Here is a 13,679-nt window from a genome sequence, read left to right as displayed (position 1 = left end):
GTAGTAAATCTTTAAAAAACAATTTTAAGTAAATCTGTAGTTTCTTATAGTAAAATCAAACTTTGATTCTCTAAGGAATCATTGAGCCCTTGCATTTATACCGACTCCTGCTTAACATTTAGTCATTGTATGTGAAGTCTTTTTACTTCTCTGACTCTCCAGTAAGCTTCTCCAGGGCAGGGCCCTTGTCTTTGCTTACTACTAAATTTCAAGCTTTGTGCACAGTGCCTGACATAATACCTAGCAGACACCCAGTAAATTTTTGTGGAATGAATGACTGAATAAATAAAGAATAACTGCTTATTATCTGCAGTGCCTAACTGAACCTTGCAGTTATCATGAGACCAATCTATATTATTTAATTAAACCAAATAAAAATGGATCGTTGAGAAATTAAATAATTCCTTTACAATCATAAAATATGCTTATGGCCTCAAGCCCAAACATCAAATTTATTACTTGTATTTATTCAGTGAGAGAGGTTGCCTCCTGTATCACTAGATACTGGAATTTATTTTTTTTGGCGTTCTTTGAGAATGGGAACATAATTTCTTGGCATTTACCTTGTTTTTCTGTTGTTGTTTTCATGTACTTAGTGGGCATTTATGTATCTCTTCTTTTAAAAAATATTTTATCATTATAGATTCAGGGGGTACATGTGCAAGTTTGTTACATGAATATATTTTGTATAATTGTGAGGCTTGGGCTTCTAGTGCGCCCATCACCCAAATAGTGAACATTGTACCCAATAGGTAATGTTTCAACCCTCACCCGTCTGCCCCTTGGCATTGACTTTGGATGAAGTTCTTACTCAAGTCGTGCCATAACTCCTCCAGGTTCTGGGCTGAATCCAACAGAAAGCAAATTGTGAAAATGCCTCTATGATGACAGAGAACTAGGAAGTGTTTTAAGGGTTGGTAGCTCACAGATCTTAACTTCTCTGCCTCCTTGAAAGGTGAAAACAGCACATTGACACATTGTCCCAGTTGCTGTGGCTCTGTAATAAAGTACCCCCAAAACTCAATGGTTTTAAACAGCAATAATTTTATTAAATAAAATAAATAAATTTTCTTTTTTTGTGTGGGTCCTAGCTATGTCTATTACATTTTCTTTATCCACTCATCTATCAGTGGACATTGATCTATCCGTCTATCTATCTATCCATCTCTCTAGATACCTATCTATCTAGTTTACATTTTCTTTATCTACTCATCTATCAATGGACATTGATGTTGTTTCTATTCTTGGCTGTTGTGAATGATGCTGCAATGAACATGAGAATGCAGATTGTGTCTTCAAGATGCTGATTTCAGTTCTTTTGGCTACATACCAAGAGGTAGAATTGCTGGATCATATGGTGATTCTGTTTTTAATTTTTTGAGGAACCGCCAGACAGTTTTCCTTAGTAGCTGGACCATTTTACAATCCCACCAACACTGTGCAAGAGCTTAAATTTCTTCACATTTTTGCCAACACTTACCTTTTTTTTCTTTTCTTTTCTTTTTGAGATGGAGTGTCACTCTGCTGTCAAAGCTGGAATGCAGTGGCATGATCTCAGCTCACTGCAACCTCTGCCTCCTGGTTTCAAGCAATTCTCCTGCCTCAGCCTCCTGAGTAGCTGGGATTACAGATGCCTGCTACCATGCCCAGCTAATTTTTTTTTTTTTTTTTTGTATTTTTAGTAGAGACGGGGTTTCACCATGTGTTGGCCAGGCTGGTCTCAAACTCCTGACCTCATGTGATCCACCAGCCTTGGCCTCCTGAAGCGTTGGGATTACAGGTGTGAGCCACTGCACCTGTTCTTTTTTTTTTTTTTTTCTTAGTAATAGCCATCCTGACAGGTGTGAGGTGTTTCTGATTGTAGTTTTGACTTTCATTTTCCTAACGATTAGTAATATTGAGCACCTTTTCACATATATCAATAGGCCATATGTCTTTGTTGGAGAAATGTCTATGAAAGTCCTTTGCCCATTTAAAAATATTTGATATGTATTTTTTTTGCAATTGAGTTATAGGAGTTCCTGATGTGTTTTGGATATTAACCTTTTATCAGATTAACGGTTTGAAAATATTTTCTCTCATTCTGTAGGTTGCCTTTTCACTCTGTTGATTGTTTCCTTTATGTGGTCTTTCTACCTGGGCTAGTCTGGGTGTCTTCACATCATGGTGGCCTTAAGGTTTTGGACTTACACACAGTGGTTCAGGGCTCCAGCATGAGTGTTCTGAAAAGCAAGACGGGAATTTCTTTGCCTTTTCTGACTTAGTCATGCAGTGTCACTTCCTCTGCATTTGATTGGTTATAAGCAAATCACGAACCTTCCCAGATTCAAGGGAAAATAAATTATTTATTTATGTATTTTTTTTTTTTTGAGATGGAGTCTTTCTCTCTCACCAGGCTGGAGTGCAGTGGCATGATCTTGGCTCACTACAACCTCTGCCTCCCAGATTCAAGTGATTTTCCTGCTTCAGCCTCCTGAGTAGCCAGGATTATAGGTGTGCGCCACCACGCCCAGTTAATTTTTTGTATTTTAGTAGAGACGGGGTTTCACCATGTTGGTCAGGATGATCTCAATCTCTTGACCTCGTGATCCGCCCACCTTGGCCTCCCAAAGTGCTGGGATTACAGGGGTGAGCCACCGAGCCCAGCCAGGAAAAGGAATTAAAAGCAAATCACAGATGCTACCAGATTCAAGGGGAAAGGAATTAGATTCCTTAATGAGCAAATGGTGAAGTTTTAGGGTAACATGTGTGTTATGAATTGAATTGTGTCCTCTCAAATTCACATGTTGAAGTTCTAACCCTTGATACTTCAGAATATGACATTATTTGGAAATACGGTCATTGTAGATGTAGTTAAGATGAGGTCATTAGGATGGGCCTTAATCCAATATGACTGATCTTCTTACAAAAAAGGAGAAGTTTGGACGCAGAGACATGCACACAGTGAGAATGACATGTGAAGATGAAGGCAGAGAGCAGGATGACGAATCTCCAAGTCAATGAGTGCCAAAGGTTATCAGCAAACCACCATTAGCTAGGAGAGGGGCTCAGCCCTCAGAACAAATCAACTGTGCCAACATCTTGATCTCACACTTCTAGCTTTAGAACTGTGAGACATACTTCTGTTCTTTTTTTTTTTTTTTTTTTTGAGACAGAGTCTCCCTCTGTTACCCAGGCTGGAGTGCAGTGCTGCAATCTTGACTCACTGCAACCTTTGCCTCCCAGGTTCAAGCGATTCTCCTGCCAAGTAGCTACACCTGCAGGCATGCACCACCACGCCTGGCTAATTTTTGTATTTTTAGTAGAGATAGGATTTTGCCATGTTGGCCAGGCTGGTCTCAAACTCCTGACCTCAGGTGATCCGCCTGCCTCGGCCTCCTAAAGGGCTAGGATTACAGACACGATCACCGCGCCTGGCCCAAACTTCTGTTCTTTAAACCCCCCAGTTTATGGTACTTTGTTACAGCAGCCCTAAAAAGCTAGTACAGTGTGGAATGGGAAATATTGTTGTGACCATATTAGTCACACAATACAGTCTGTCCCACAAGTCACTGGGGAAATGTGTGTATTTTCTTTGAGATGCTCCAATCCTATTCCAACACTACCACTACCTGGTTTTCATGATATTAAAAAATATAACCACCTTACTCATTATTTTTAGGTTGGCTGCAGTGGCTCATGCCTGTAATCCCAGCACTTCAGGAGACTGAGGAGGGAGGATCCCTTGAGTCCAAAAGCTGGAGACCAGCCTGGACAACATAGCAAGAGCCAATCTCTACAAAAAATTAAAAAATTAGCTGAGCATAGTGCCACACACCTGTAGTCCCAGCTACTCATGAGGCTAAGGTGGGAGGATTGCTTGAGCCCGGGAGGGTGAGGCTGCAGTGAGCCTGATTATGCCACTGCACTCCAGCCTGGGAGATGGAGTGAGACCCTGTCTCAAAAATATGTATATATTTTTAGTGTAGGTAACTTCTTGTTTCTACTTTCTTGTATAGAAAGGAAGAGATTTAGTTTTGAATTGTATGTGTTTTCTTGCTATGTTTTAATATTTTGCAAATAACGTTTTCTTAATCACTTTCTAGTTCTTATCAGGAGAGGATCAATGGAAGTGAAAGCAAATGATTTTCATTCACCTTGTCAGCACTTTAACTTCACTGTAGCTCCTCTGGTTGACCACTTGGAGGAATATAACACTACCTGTCATCTAAAAAACCACACTGGAAGATCAACAATCATGGAGGATGAGCCAAGCAAGGAGAAACCTATAAACCATACTTGTAGAATCATGGAATACCCGAATGACTGTACACACATTTCTTTGCACCTAGAGATGGATATACAAAGTAAGTTTTTAAGGAAACTAAAGGGAAAAGGAGTTATCCGATATAGATATGTAAAATTAAGTAAGGGCTATCACATTAACTGAAAGCCAAATAGCTGAAGAATTTTACTGATGAAATAATATAGCCTGAAAGAATGTTAGTCTATTTATCTGTTTATTTTTCCTTCAAAATATGCTTTTTATGGGGCCTACCTGTAACCTGAGAAAGAGGAGGCATTTATGGGTCATGATTTGAGGAGCACTGGAAAGACCTTCTGCCTCAGAATACTTTTTTTTTATTGTTGCAGTGGGGTGGTGGTGGTTGTTTGAGACAGGGTCTCACTCCTGTTGTCCAGGCTGGAGTGCAGTGACACGATCACTGCTCACTGCAGCCTTGACTTCCTGGGCTCAGGTGATCCTCCCACCTCAGCCTCCTGAGTAGCTGGGACTACAGGTGTGCACCACCACACCTGGTTAATTTTTTGTAGTTTTAGTAGAGACGGGGTCTTGTCATGTTGCCCAGGCTGGTCTTGAACTCCTAGGCTTAAGCAATCCACCTGCCTTGGACTCCCAAAGTGCTGGAATTACAGGTATGAGCCACAACAGAATAACTTTGAAACATGCCTATTTTCTGTGCGTGAAGTAATACCACCATATTTGTGTACTAAAAGGAGGCATTTCTTTTAAAATATGAATATCAGCTGGGCGCAGTGGCTCACACCTGTAATCCTAGCACTTTGGGAGGCCGAGGTGGGAGGATCACGAGGTCAGGAGTTCAAGACCATCCTGGCTAACACGGTGAAACCCCGTCTCTACTAAAAATATAAAAAATTAGCTGGGCGTGGTGGCATGTGTCTGTAGTCCCAGCTACTCGGGAGGCTGAGGCAGGGGAATCACTTGAACCCGGGAGGCGGAGGTTGCAGCGAGCCGAGATCGCACTGCTGTACTCCAGCCTGGGCAACAGAGTGAGACTCTGTCTTGAAAAGAAAAAAAGAAATGTGTGTGTGTGTGTATATATATATATATATATATATTTAGCACATTGTGATATGCTATTAAATTTTTGTTTTGAGTTGATTTAACATGTCCTCTCTTTGAGCTGAGAACCAGGCCTGGATGAAATGGGGGTTTGATGTAACGCTGTGAAGATAGGGTGAGGTACAGATTAGGCACCTAGAGGAAAAAATAGGAGATTAAAAGACAAATCTTACATACTTGCATATCTTAATTCTGTTTAAGGTTGGTTAACTTCCTAGTTACCCTATTCTGAAATACCACAATTATTCCTTTCTACTAAGCAGTGTGCCCTACTTCACCCAAAAAATCGATTCCTGGAGAGCATCGTTTGATACATTCATTTAATGAGTGTCTGCTATATGCTAGGCAGTGTGTCAGGTATTGGGGTCGTGAAGTTAGATGACGTGAAACAATCTAAAAGAGGGCGACCCCTCACCTACACCAGCAAGAGCCTTCCAGCGCCACAGGTGCTATGGGAGAGTAATTTGCTGTCCTTTTTGATATTCCAGACATACGGAAGCCTTTCAGATTGCTTTAGAATGCTTTCCTAAAGCTTTAATTATTGTAAAGGTAATGATTTTCAAAATATTACATTCACTTTAAAGCAAACAGAAATATATAATGTGCATGTGTTTTTAAGATAAAATGTGAGACTTCAAAGAAATTTCTCCTGTGACTGAGTTTTCCCACGGCCCTATAACCTCTCCAATTAGGGGTAATTTCAAGGTGTGTGCATGTGTGGGGGCTATGGAAGAGGATCTGAGTAGATCTGAACAGAAGGATCAGTTCCCTCTGATTGAGGAGTGAATGAATTGGAAGATGGACTCTGGAAAGATTGCCTAGAGAAGGTGACTGTAGTGAAATCTGAAGGGTAAAGAAGTTTCGATTATAGACATCAAAAACATATTTTTTCAATGTACATTTGTATATCCATCTAACTGTATTTTATATTTTTTCTAAAATAAAGAAAAAATAAGCACTTCCATAATAATAATTTTAAGAATTTTTTTGTGTGTGTTCATGGAAAAAAATCCATAAATTCTAGATTCAAAGTGAAATAATAGTTAACAGCTTTTGGGTGTCCACAACTCAGAAAGATAGCAGTGGTGCACAAATATGTACTCTTGTATTCTGCAAAAAGTATATTCATTTTGCCATGTGTAGAAAGTTAAAGGTGGCTGGCCATGGTGGTGGCTCATGCCTGTAATCCTAGCACTTTGGGAGGCTGAGGCGGGTGTATTGCTTGAGCACAGGAGTTCGAGACCAGCTTGGACAACATGGTGGAACCCTGACTCTACAAAAAGGATGAAAATAAGCTGGGTGTGGTGCATACCTTTAGTCCCAGCTACTTCGGAGACTGAGGCAGGAGGATTGCTTGAGAAAGGGAAGACAAGGCTGCAATGAGCTGTGATTAGGCCACTGCACTCCAGCCTGGGTAACAGAGCGAGACACTGTCTCAAAAAAAAAAAAAAAGAGAAATAAGAAAAGAAAAGAGAAAAAAAGAAAGAAAAGAAAGTTAAAACTTTAAACTTTATTCGTAGTTTACTCTGCTGTGCAAAAACTAATTTGATCTTGCTTAAAAGCCTTCTTAGCTGGGCGAGGTGGCTCATGCCTGTAATCCTAGCACTTTGGGAGGCCAAGGTGGGTGGATCACCTGGGGTCAAGAGTTCGAGACCAGCCTGACTAACATGGTGAAACCCCGTCTCTACTAAAAATACAAAAAATTAGCTGGGCATGGTGGCATGCACCTGTAAACCCAGCTACTTGGGAGGCTGAGGCAGGAGAATCGCTTGAACCTGGGCGGTGGAAGTTGCAGTGAGCCGAGATCCCACCACTGCACCCCAGCCTGGGCGACAGACTGAGACTCCGTCTCAAAAAAACAAAACACAAAAAACAAAAAACAAACAAACAAAAAAAACCCAAAGCAACAACAGCAACAAACTTTGTACTTTGGTGGGAGTAAAAGCCTTCTCCATCAAGGGGTGAAACTAAATGTAATCCAGTCTGGCAAATTTACTCTGAGATAATAATTTAAACTGTTCCTTGATGTTCCCCCCAGATCTCTGTCTGTTTCCCCTCGCTCCTCTCTAAGAAAGCTGCAGGGATGGGTGGGCAGCACAGGACCCTAGGAGATACACTCTTCTGAGATCATGCTGGTGGCTGCACTGGCTGGTCTGGTCCGCATCATGTGTCTTGTGCTATTGCAATATGAAGTTGGTTCTGTTTCCATAGCTTTATCAGTGCCCAATGACACCTTGGTCTTTGGACCCATCCTGACGGTTGCTGGCACTGCCAATGTTCTCTGCTATTTAACTTCATGCTTTTATTTTGCTGTGTGAGGAATGCAAGCCTGGCAGCTGAAGAGCATGGAATAGTCTTGGGGAGGCTGAGCGCTGCCATCCCAATCCACCTCTGCCCTTTTTCTACTTAGCCGCCTCTCTAAATGAATGCTTAATGCCTATTTAGTGTACATCTGCGTTCCTGTAAAGGCGACACCCAGGCTATGAACCCCACAAAGGCAGTTTATACCAAGAGTATAAACATGGTATGCATTCTGCCAAGGTGAATAAGTACTAGCTGTGTTTTGTATACAAAGAAGAGTGTACACAGGGTGGGCTTAGAAAGTCAGTAGACAGGCCAGGCGCGGTGGCTCACGCCTGTAATCCCAGCACTTTGGGAGGCCGAGGCGGGTGGATTGCCTGAGGCCAGGAGTTCAAGACCAGCCTGGCCAACATGGGGAAACCCCGTCTCTACTAAAAATACAAAAAATTAGCCAGGCGTGGTGGCGGGCATCTGTAATCCCCTGGGAGGCTGAGGCAGGAGAATCGCTTGAACCCGAGGAGTGGAGGTTGTGGTGAGCTGAGATCGCACCATTGCACTCCAGCTTGGACAACAAGAGCGAAACTCCATCTCAAATAAAATGAAATAAAATAAAATAAAATAAAATAAAATAAGATAAAATAAAATAAAATAAAAAATGAGTCAGTAGACAGTTGTGTGTTAGCTATGATGATGCCACCTTTGTGTGAGTCACTGATTCCTGGTTCTGCTGGCCAGTGTGTCTTTATGAGACCACGGGAGACCATGCTAAGCTACTGCTGCATGGTGACCATCCTTCCCATGTTGCCTCATTGTCATCTGAATGAATGAGTTTATTAAATTTAGGCCAGGGCAACTACGTTTAATTAGCACATGCACTTGATCTGATCATTGGCATGCAAAGCACTGTACTTACTGCCTATTACCCTGTGGAAAGAGGGTCTGATTATTCATTGTCCTGGCCACTTATATGCCTCAGACCAGTCCTTTGACTGCCTGCCTTTCTCTTTCTTCCCCATCTTCCTTGTACTCACTGCATCTTTGTTGATTTGAGGACATATTTTTGGGCTGCCTGGCCCAGGGTCAAAATTATGAATTGTAAGTGGCTCTGATTCTGGGATTGCTATATTATGGTCTCACCCTAGTTACAGCGAGGATAGTGAAACTAATATCAGCATAACCTGTAAGTGAAAGGAATCCTAGAATTTTGGAATTACATGGATACCTGGAAGCTACCTACTCAAGTTTTCCCATATAATACCTTCATTTAATATATCAAGAAAGAATCCAGGAGAGCTAGTGACCCTGTAACAGTGATGGTCATAATTTCAGCTTTTCAGTTCAGGGCAGAATATGTTGTAGAACTCAGCTACACTGCCACGTTGCCTTTTATCTGTTGAATACTTTTACTGGGTTTTTACAGTATTTGTTTTCTTTACAGATATCACTTGTTCCATGAAGATCACTTGGTATATTTTAGTTCTATTAGTTTTTATAGTTTTGATCATCCTCACTATCCGCAAAACACTTGAAGGCTACAGAAGAGTGCAGAAGTGGCAGAGTAAGTATAATCCCTGTAGTGCCGAGGAACTCCTGATCTCTTCTATGGATTTAATTTCCTTTTTAGTTCAATTTAGCATTTCTTGTGCACCTACTGTGAATAAGTGGCAATTCTTGGTAACCCAAAGAATAAAAACATAGATAAGACACAGTTCCAGCCTGCAAGGAGCTTCATTCATCTTTCTTCTACTCGGGCAAGTGAGTAGGAGAGGAAGAAAGACTGGGTCAATAGGAAGAAGCTGATGGGCTGGACATTGAGCAGGGCTTAGTGGAAGTGAGGGCAGAGAGAGAGAGAGAAGAACAGGAAGTGGGGATAAAGAATTTCAGGCAGGGCACGGTGACTCACGCCTGTAATCCCAGCACTTTGGGAGGTCGAGGCAGGCGGATCACCTGAGGTCAGGAGCTTGAGACCAGCCTGGCCAACATGGTGAAACCCCGTCTCTACTAAAAATACAAAAATTAGCCGGGCTTGGTGGCGCAAGCCTATAATCTCAGCTACTCGGGAGGCTGAGGCACAAGAATCGCTTGAACCCAGGACGTGGAGGTTGCAGTGAGCTGAGATCGTGCCACTTCACTCCAGCCTGGGCAATGGAGCAAGACTCAGTTGCAAAAACAAGAATTTCAGAGTTGGAGATCTTGAGCAGAGTGGCTGTAGGTGACGGGTGTGAGGCAGAGTCAATCTTTAATAAGCATGGGGGTATCAGATTTTTGGTAGGGCAGAGCTAAAAGAAATTAGAAATTAGGAATCAGGACAGTAGGAGCGATGTTAAAAATATTTAATAACTCGTATGACCTAGGCACCCACCTATCAGGATGGACATTGATTGTAAATTACTGGTATGATGCTACTGGTGTGTACCCATGCAAATACTGGCTCTACTGGCATGTCCCCATGCATAAAATGGATGACTATCAGGCCCAATGGACAATTCATAATATGAGTAGCTAGTCTCTTAAAGACAGTGCAAAATGTATTAGTATAAGAATAGGCACTAAAAATAAGTGGATTTATGTTGGAGTCCTAGTACTACCAGTTACTAGCTATGTGACATTAAGCAAGTTATTTAAATTATGTGAGCATCCCTTACCTCCTCTGTAAAACAAGGATAATCACCACTACCACACAGGGTTGAGGTAAGGAAATACAGAGATTACTTACAAAGTTTACCACAGTGTCTAGTGCATAATTAGTTTACATTAAAGGACAGTAGTATTGCGATGGTTGTGTGATTTCCCAAGGCTCTTTCCTTCTTTACTAGGCAAGGCTGTGTTAGCTGTTTCAGTAGGCAGAACAAGTGGTTGCCTCTAGGTTTCAGTAAAGTTGCAATTAATTCTTTTGACTAAGTATTTGTTGTAGATATTTTTGAGAGCAGTTTCATATCAAGTGTTATCATTGATACCTTAGTAATAAAGCCCTTTGTGCAGTGGTTAATAACATAATCAATACTGTTTATTTGTAGAATAAACATTTTCAGAGCATTTTCACTAGATTCTTAAACTATGTAAACAGGATATATGCTATTTTTATTTTGCAGATAAAAATCCCCTGAGACTCAGAGAGGTTAAGTGTTTATCCAAAGCTGTACAGCTAGTAAAATGTCAGAACTAAGATGTAGGGTATTTAGTTTTGAAAATTCTATTATTTAAAGTAAATGTGTGTTATTTATAAATAGTGTATAGTTCTGAGTTTCTTGCCCCATTTTCCCATATGAAAAGCTATAAGCAAAGAGAGATAGAAGTGAGCTAGAAAAAATGTCTAGAAGGAGACCAGCAGTGGGGAGTCAAATTAAATTCTTACAAATATCTGCCCAAACGACAGACTTAGTGATTTTCAAAGGCTTGCAAATCTAAGCATAAAAGTAATAAAAAATGTCACACTACTTAGGACATTAAATGTTATTGAATATTAAATGTACATTATTCTTCAAATCATATCTATGTATAAAATAAGATAAATAATATATTTTTCTGTGTATAAGAGCTGTCACTTTTCTTTTTTTTTTTTTTTGAGATGGAGTCTCACTCTTTCGCCCAGGTTGGAGTGCAGTGGCATGATCTTGGCTCACTGCAACCTCCACCTCCTGGGTTCAAGTGATTCTTTTGCCTCAGCCTCCCGAGTAGCTGGGACTACAAGCCCGCACCACCACGCCCGGCTAATTTTTGTATTTTTTAGTAGAGATGGGGGTTTCACCATATTGGCCAGGCTGGGTTCGAACTCCTGACCTCGTGATCTGCCTGCCTCAGCCTCCCAAAGTGCTGGGATTACAGGCATGAGCCACTGCGCCTGGCCATGAATGGCTCCATTCTTTTTGGTAATCCTTTGAACCAACATGGGGAATATATGTTAACAATGCACTTGTTTATCATCTAAATACTTCATTTCTTTTCTGGGAATAGGTCACAGAGACAAACCTACATCTGTTCTCTTAAGAGGAAGTGATTCAGAGAAACTGAGAGCATTGAATGTGCAGGTTATTTCAGGTAAGTTCTGTGGCATGTAAACAAAACAGTACTCAGGAAATTCCAAAGCTGCATGGTTTCACTACAGAGTAAACTCAAGATCTGAGATCTGAGCTTATGTAAATTAGTCTTGTATCTGGAATAACAGAGCTGTGGGCAAATGAAATCCAGTTTAATATGTCTTATTATCAGGGGACAGTAACAATCTAAACTAGCTCCTTAAATAATGGAAAGTTTGCTTAATTGGCAAGATGAAATTCATGTGAGTAGGCAGAGGAGAAAAAGCAATAGGGATAAGCCTTAGATTTATTTTTAAGTGAGACAAGATACCATTATTCCCCAGAATTGCAAGAAGTAATTGCAGAGTGGGCATGGCTTTCACTGGAGCCTTCACTTAGCAGAGGGTGTCATTGTGTAAAGAGAACTTCTAATAGCCCCAATTAAAAAGCCCCCTGTCCTTTCCTGAGAAACAGAAATGGAATAAGGGAATTCTAATTAGAGCAGTGATGGGGGCTGTTAGCACAGATGTTGTGGTTCAATCTCTTTTTTCTAATTGTGAAGCCTCCTTTTGGAGTCAAGCTGTCAAATCACGTTAAAAAGAGAAAGAGGGAGAATGTGACATGGACAAAGGCCTCTTCTTCAGCAGAGAGAAATAATATCTTTGACTGTGAAAACCACAGAATCATGAGTGCTGTTACCAAAGCTCCTTGTACACAGCCAGCGAGCAGGCGCCTTCGTACTTTGTGAGAAGTTAGAAAAAAAAAAAAGGAAGCTTCAAGTCTGGCATGTAAACAGTTTTCAAAAATGGGAGGATGCCGAAGAAACCTCCAGTCCCCCACCCTACAGCTGCATCAGTAGCGACATAGAGATTTGCACTGCATTTCACTGGGGACTTTGTTCACTGGGGGCTTTTGTTAGCCATTTAAATTAGCAGATACACAGAACCCTAGCTTGAGCGCACCTAAGGAGCTCAAATATTTTAAAAATTTAGGCTTCCTACCCAGCATTAGCAGTGAAATTATTAAGCTATGACTGATAATAAGCATTAGCTAAATAATCATTTGACACCAGTTAAATGTGGGGTGAGTTGGTGGAAATTTTGTCCAGTCAATGAAAATCTTATTTGATTAATAAATTAAAAGCCATAACGTTGTTTTCAATGGCAAAATTAATTTTTAAAAGGAGAAAATGGCATTTTTCCCTCTGCTCCCCTCTTACTCAGTACATGTGTCCAAATATGAGGAATGTTTTAACACAGTTCTGTGGGGCTTTTTGGTCACCTTAGGAATTCTGGTCGTTTCTGTTTTCAAGTCGTAATTCTGAGCACTGCAGTCTTGTCTGAGAAAAAGTCCATAGTTCCCCTGTCAACCCATATAGTCGAGGGAATCACAAATTTTAAGTACTAGCTAACCACAAGACTAACCTCACGAAGTTGTATTTATGAGCCTGTGACTTTTATCCACCAAAGAAACCTGTCTTAGCCATCCTTTCCCTTTAAGAGCTCTCACTAAAAATCCTCTGGCTTTATTACCAGGTATATAATATTAACGTTTAGTGTAGGCCAAGGGGTGATGGCCTTTCTTAAAACCAAGAACCCTTTTGAAGCTTAGCATCTTAAAGAGAGAAAGAGGCAGACTTTTTGTTATTTATATTCCTTTAACCAAAATGCAATCTTTTCCTTCCCTATTATAAGTTGCTTTTCTGAGAGAGAAATGGAAAGGAAATCACGTCTTCCTTGAGTGCCGTTTTTAAGGCCTCTCTTTGTAGTGATGGATTATAGGCAGCAGTGAGAATGTACGGGAAAAATGTGTCAGCATGGTTCTCTGGAGATGCAGTAACACGGGTAGAAAAAAAAATGTAGTTCAAAGCAGTGGTGACTGTGTGTCACATTCAGCAGAAGCAGCTTGTTGTCGACGCTAGCCACACATTCCAGGATGTCTCTCCATTTGTTCATGCATTTAAAAGTGAGTATTGTTACACACACACACACACACACACA

The 13,679-nt window shown here is 40.9% G+C and overlaps 1 protein-coding gene across 1 annotated transcript in view; it reads left to right on the top strand.

The window, feature by feature from the left end:
• The window catches only part of TMEM156 (transmembrane protein 156), a 63,975-nt gene that overhangs the window by 32,666 nt on the left and 17,630 nt on the right, over nucleotides 1-13,679 (top strand). Inside the window, exons 3-5 of the mRNA XM_054553440.2 lie at nucleotides 4,086-4,346; nucleotides 9,102-9,221; nucleotides 11,618-11,701. Of these exons, the coding sequence (XP_054409415.1) occupies nucleotides 4,086-4,346; nucleotides 9,102-9,221; nucleotides 11,618-11,701 (465 nt within the window). The remainder of the gene's footprint in view (nucleotides 1-4,085; nucleotides 4,347-9,101; nucleotides 9,222-11,617; nucleotides 11,702-13,679) is intronic.

Source organism: Pongo abelii, chromosome 3, assembly GCF_028885655.2.
Source record: "Pongo abelii isolate AG06213 chromosome 3, NHGRI_mPonAbe1-v2.0_pri, whole genome shotgun sequence".
NCBI classification, from domain to species: domain Eukaryota; kingdom Metazoa; phylum Chordata; class Mammalia; order Primates; family Hominidae; genus Pongo; species Pongo abelii.
This window is presented reverse-complemented; position numbering and strand designations above follow the sequence as displayed.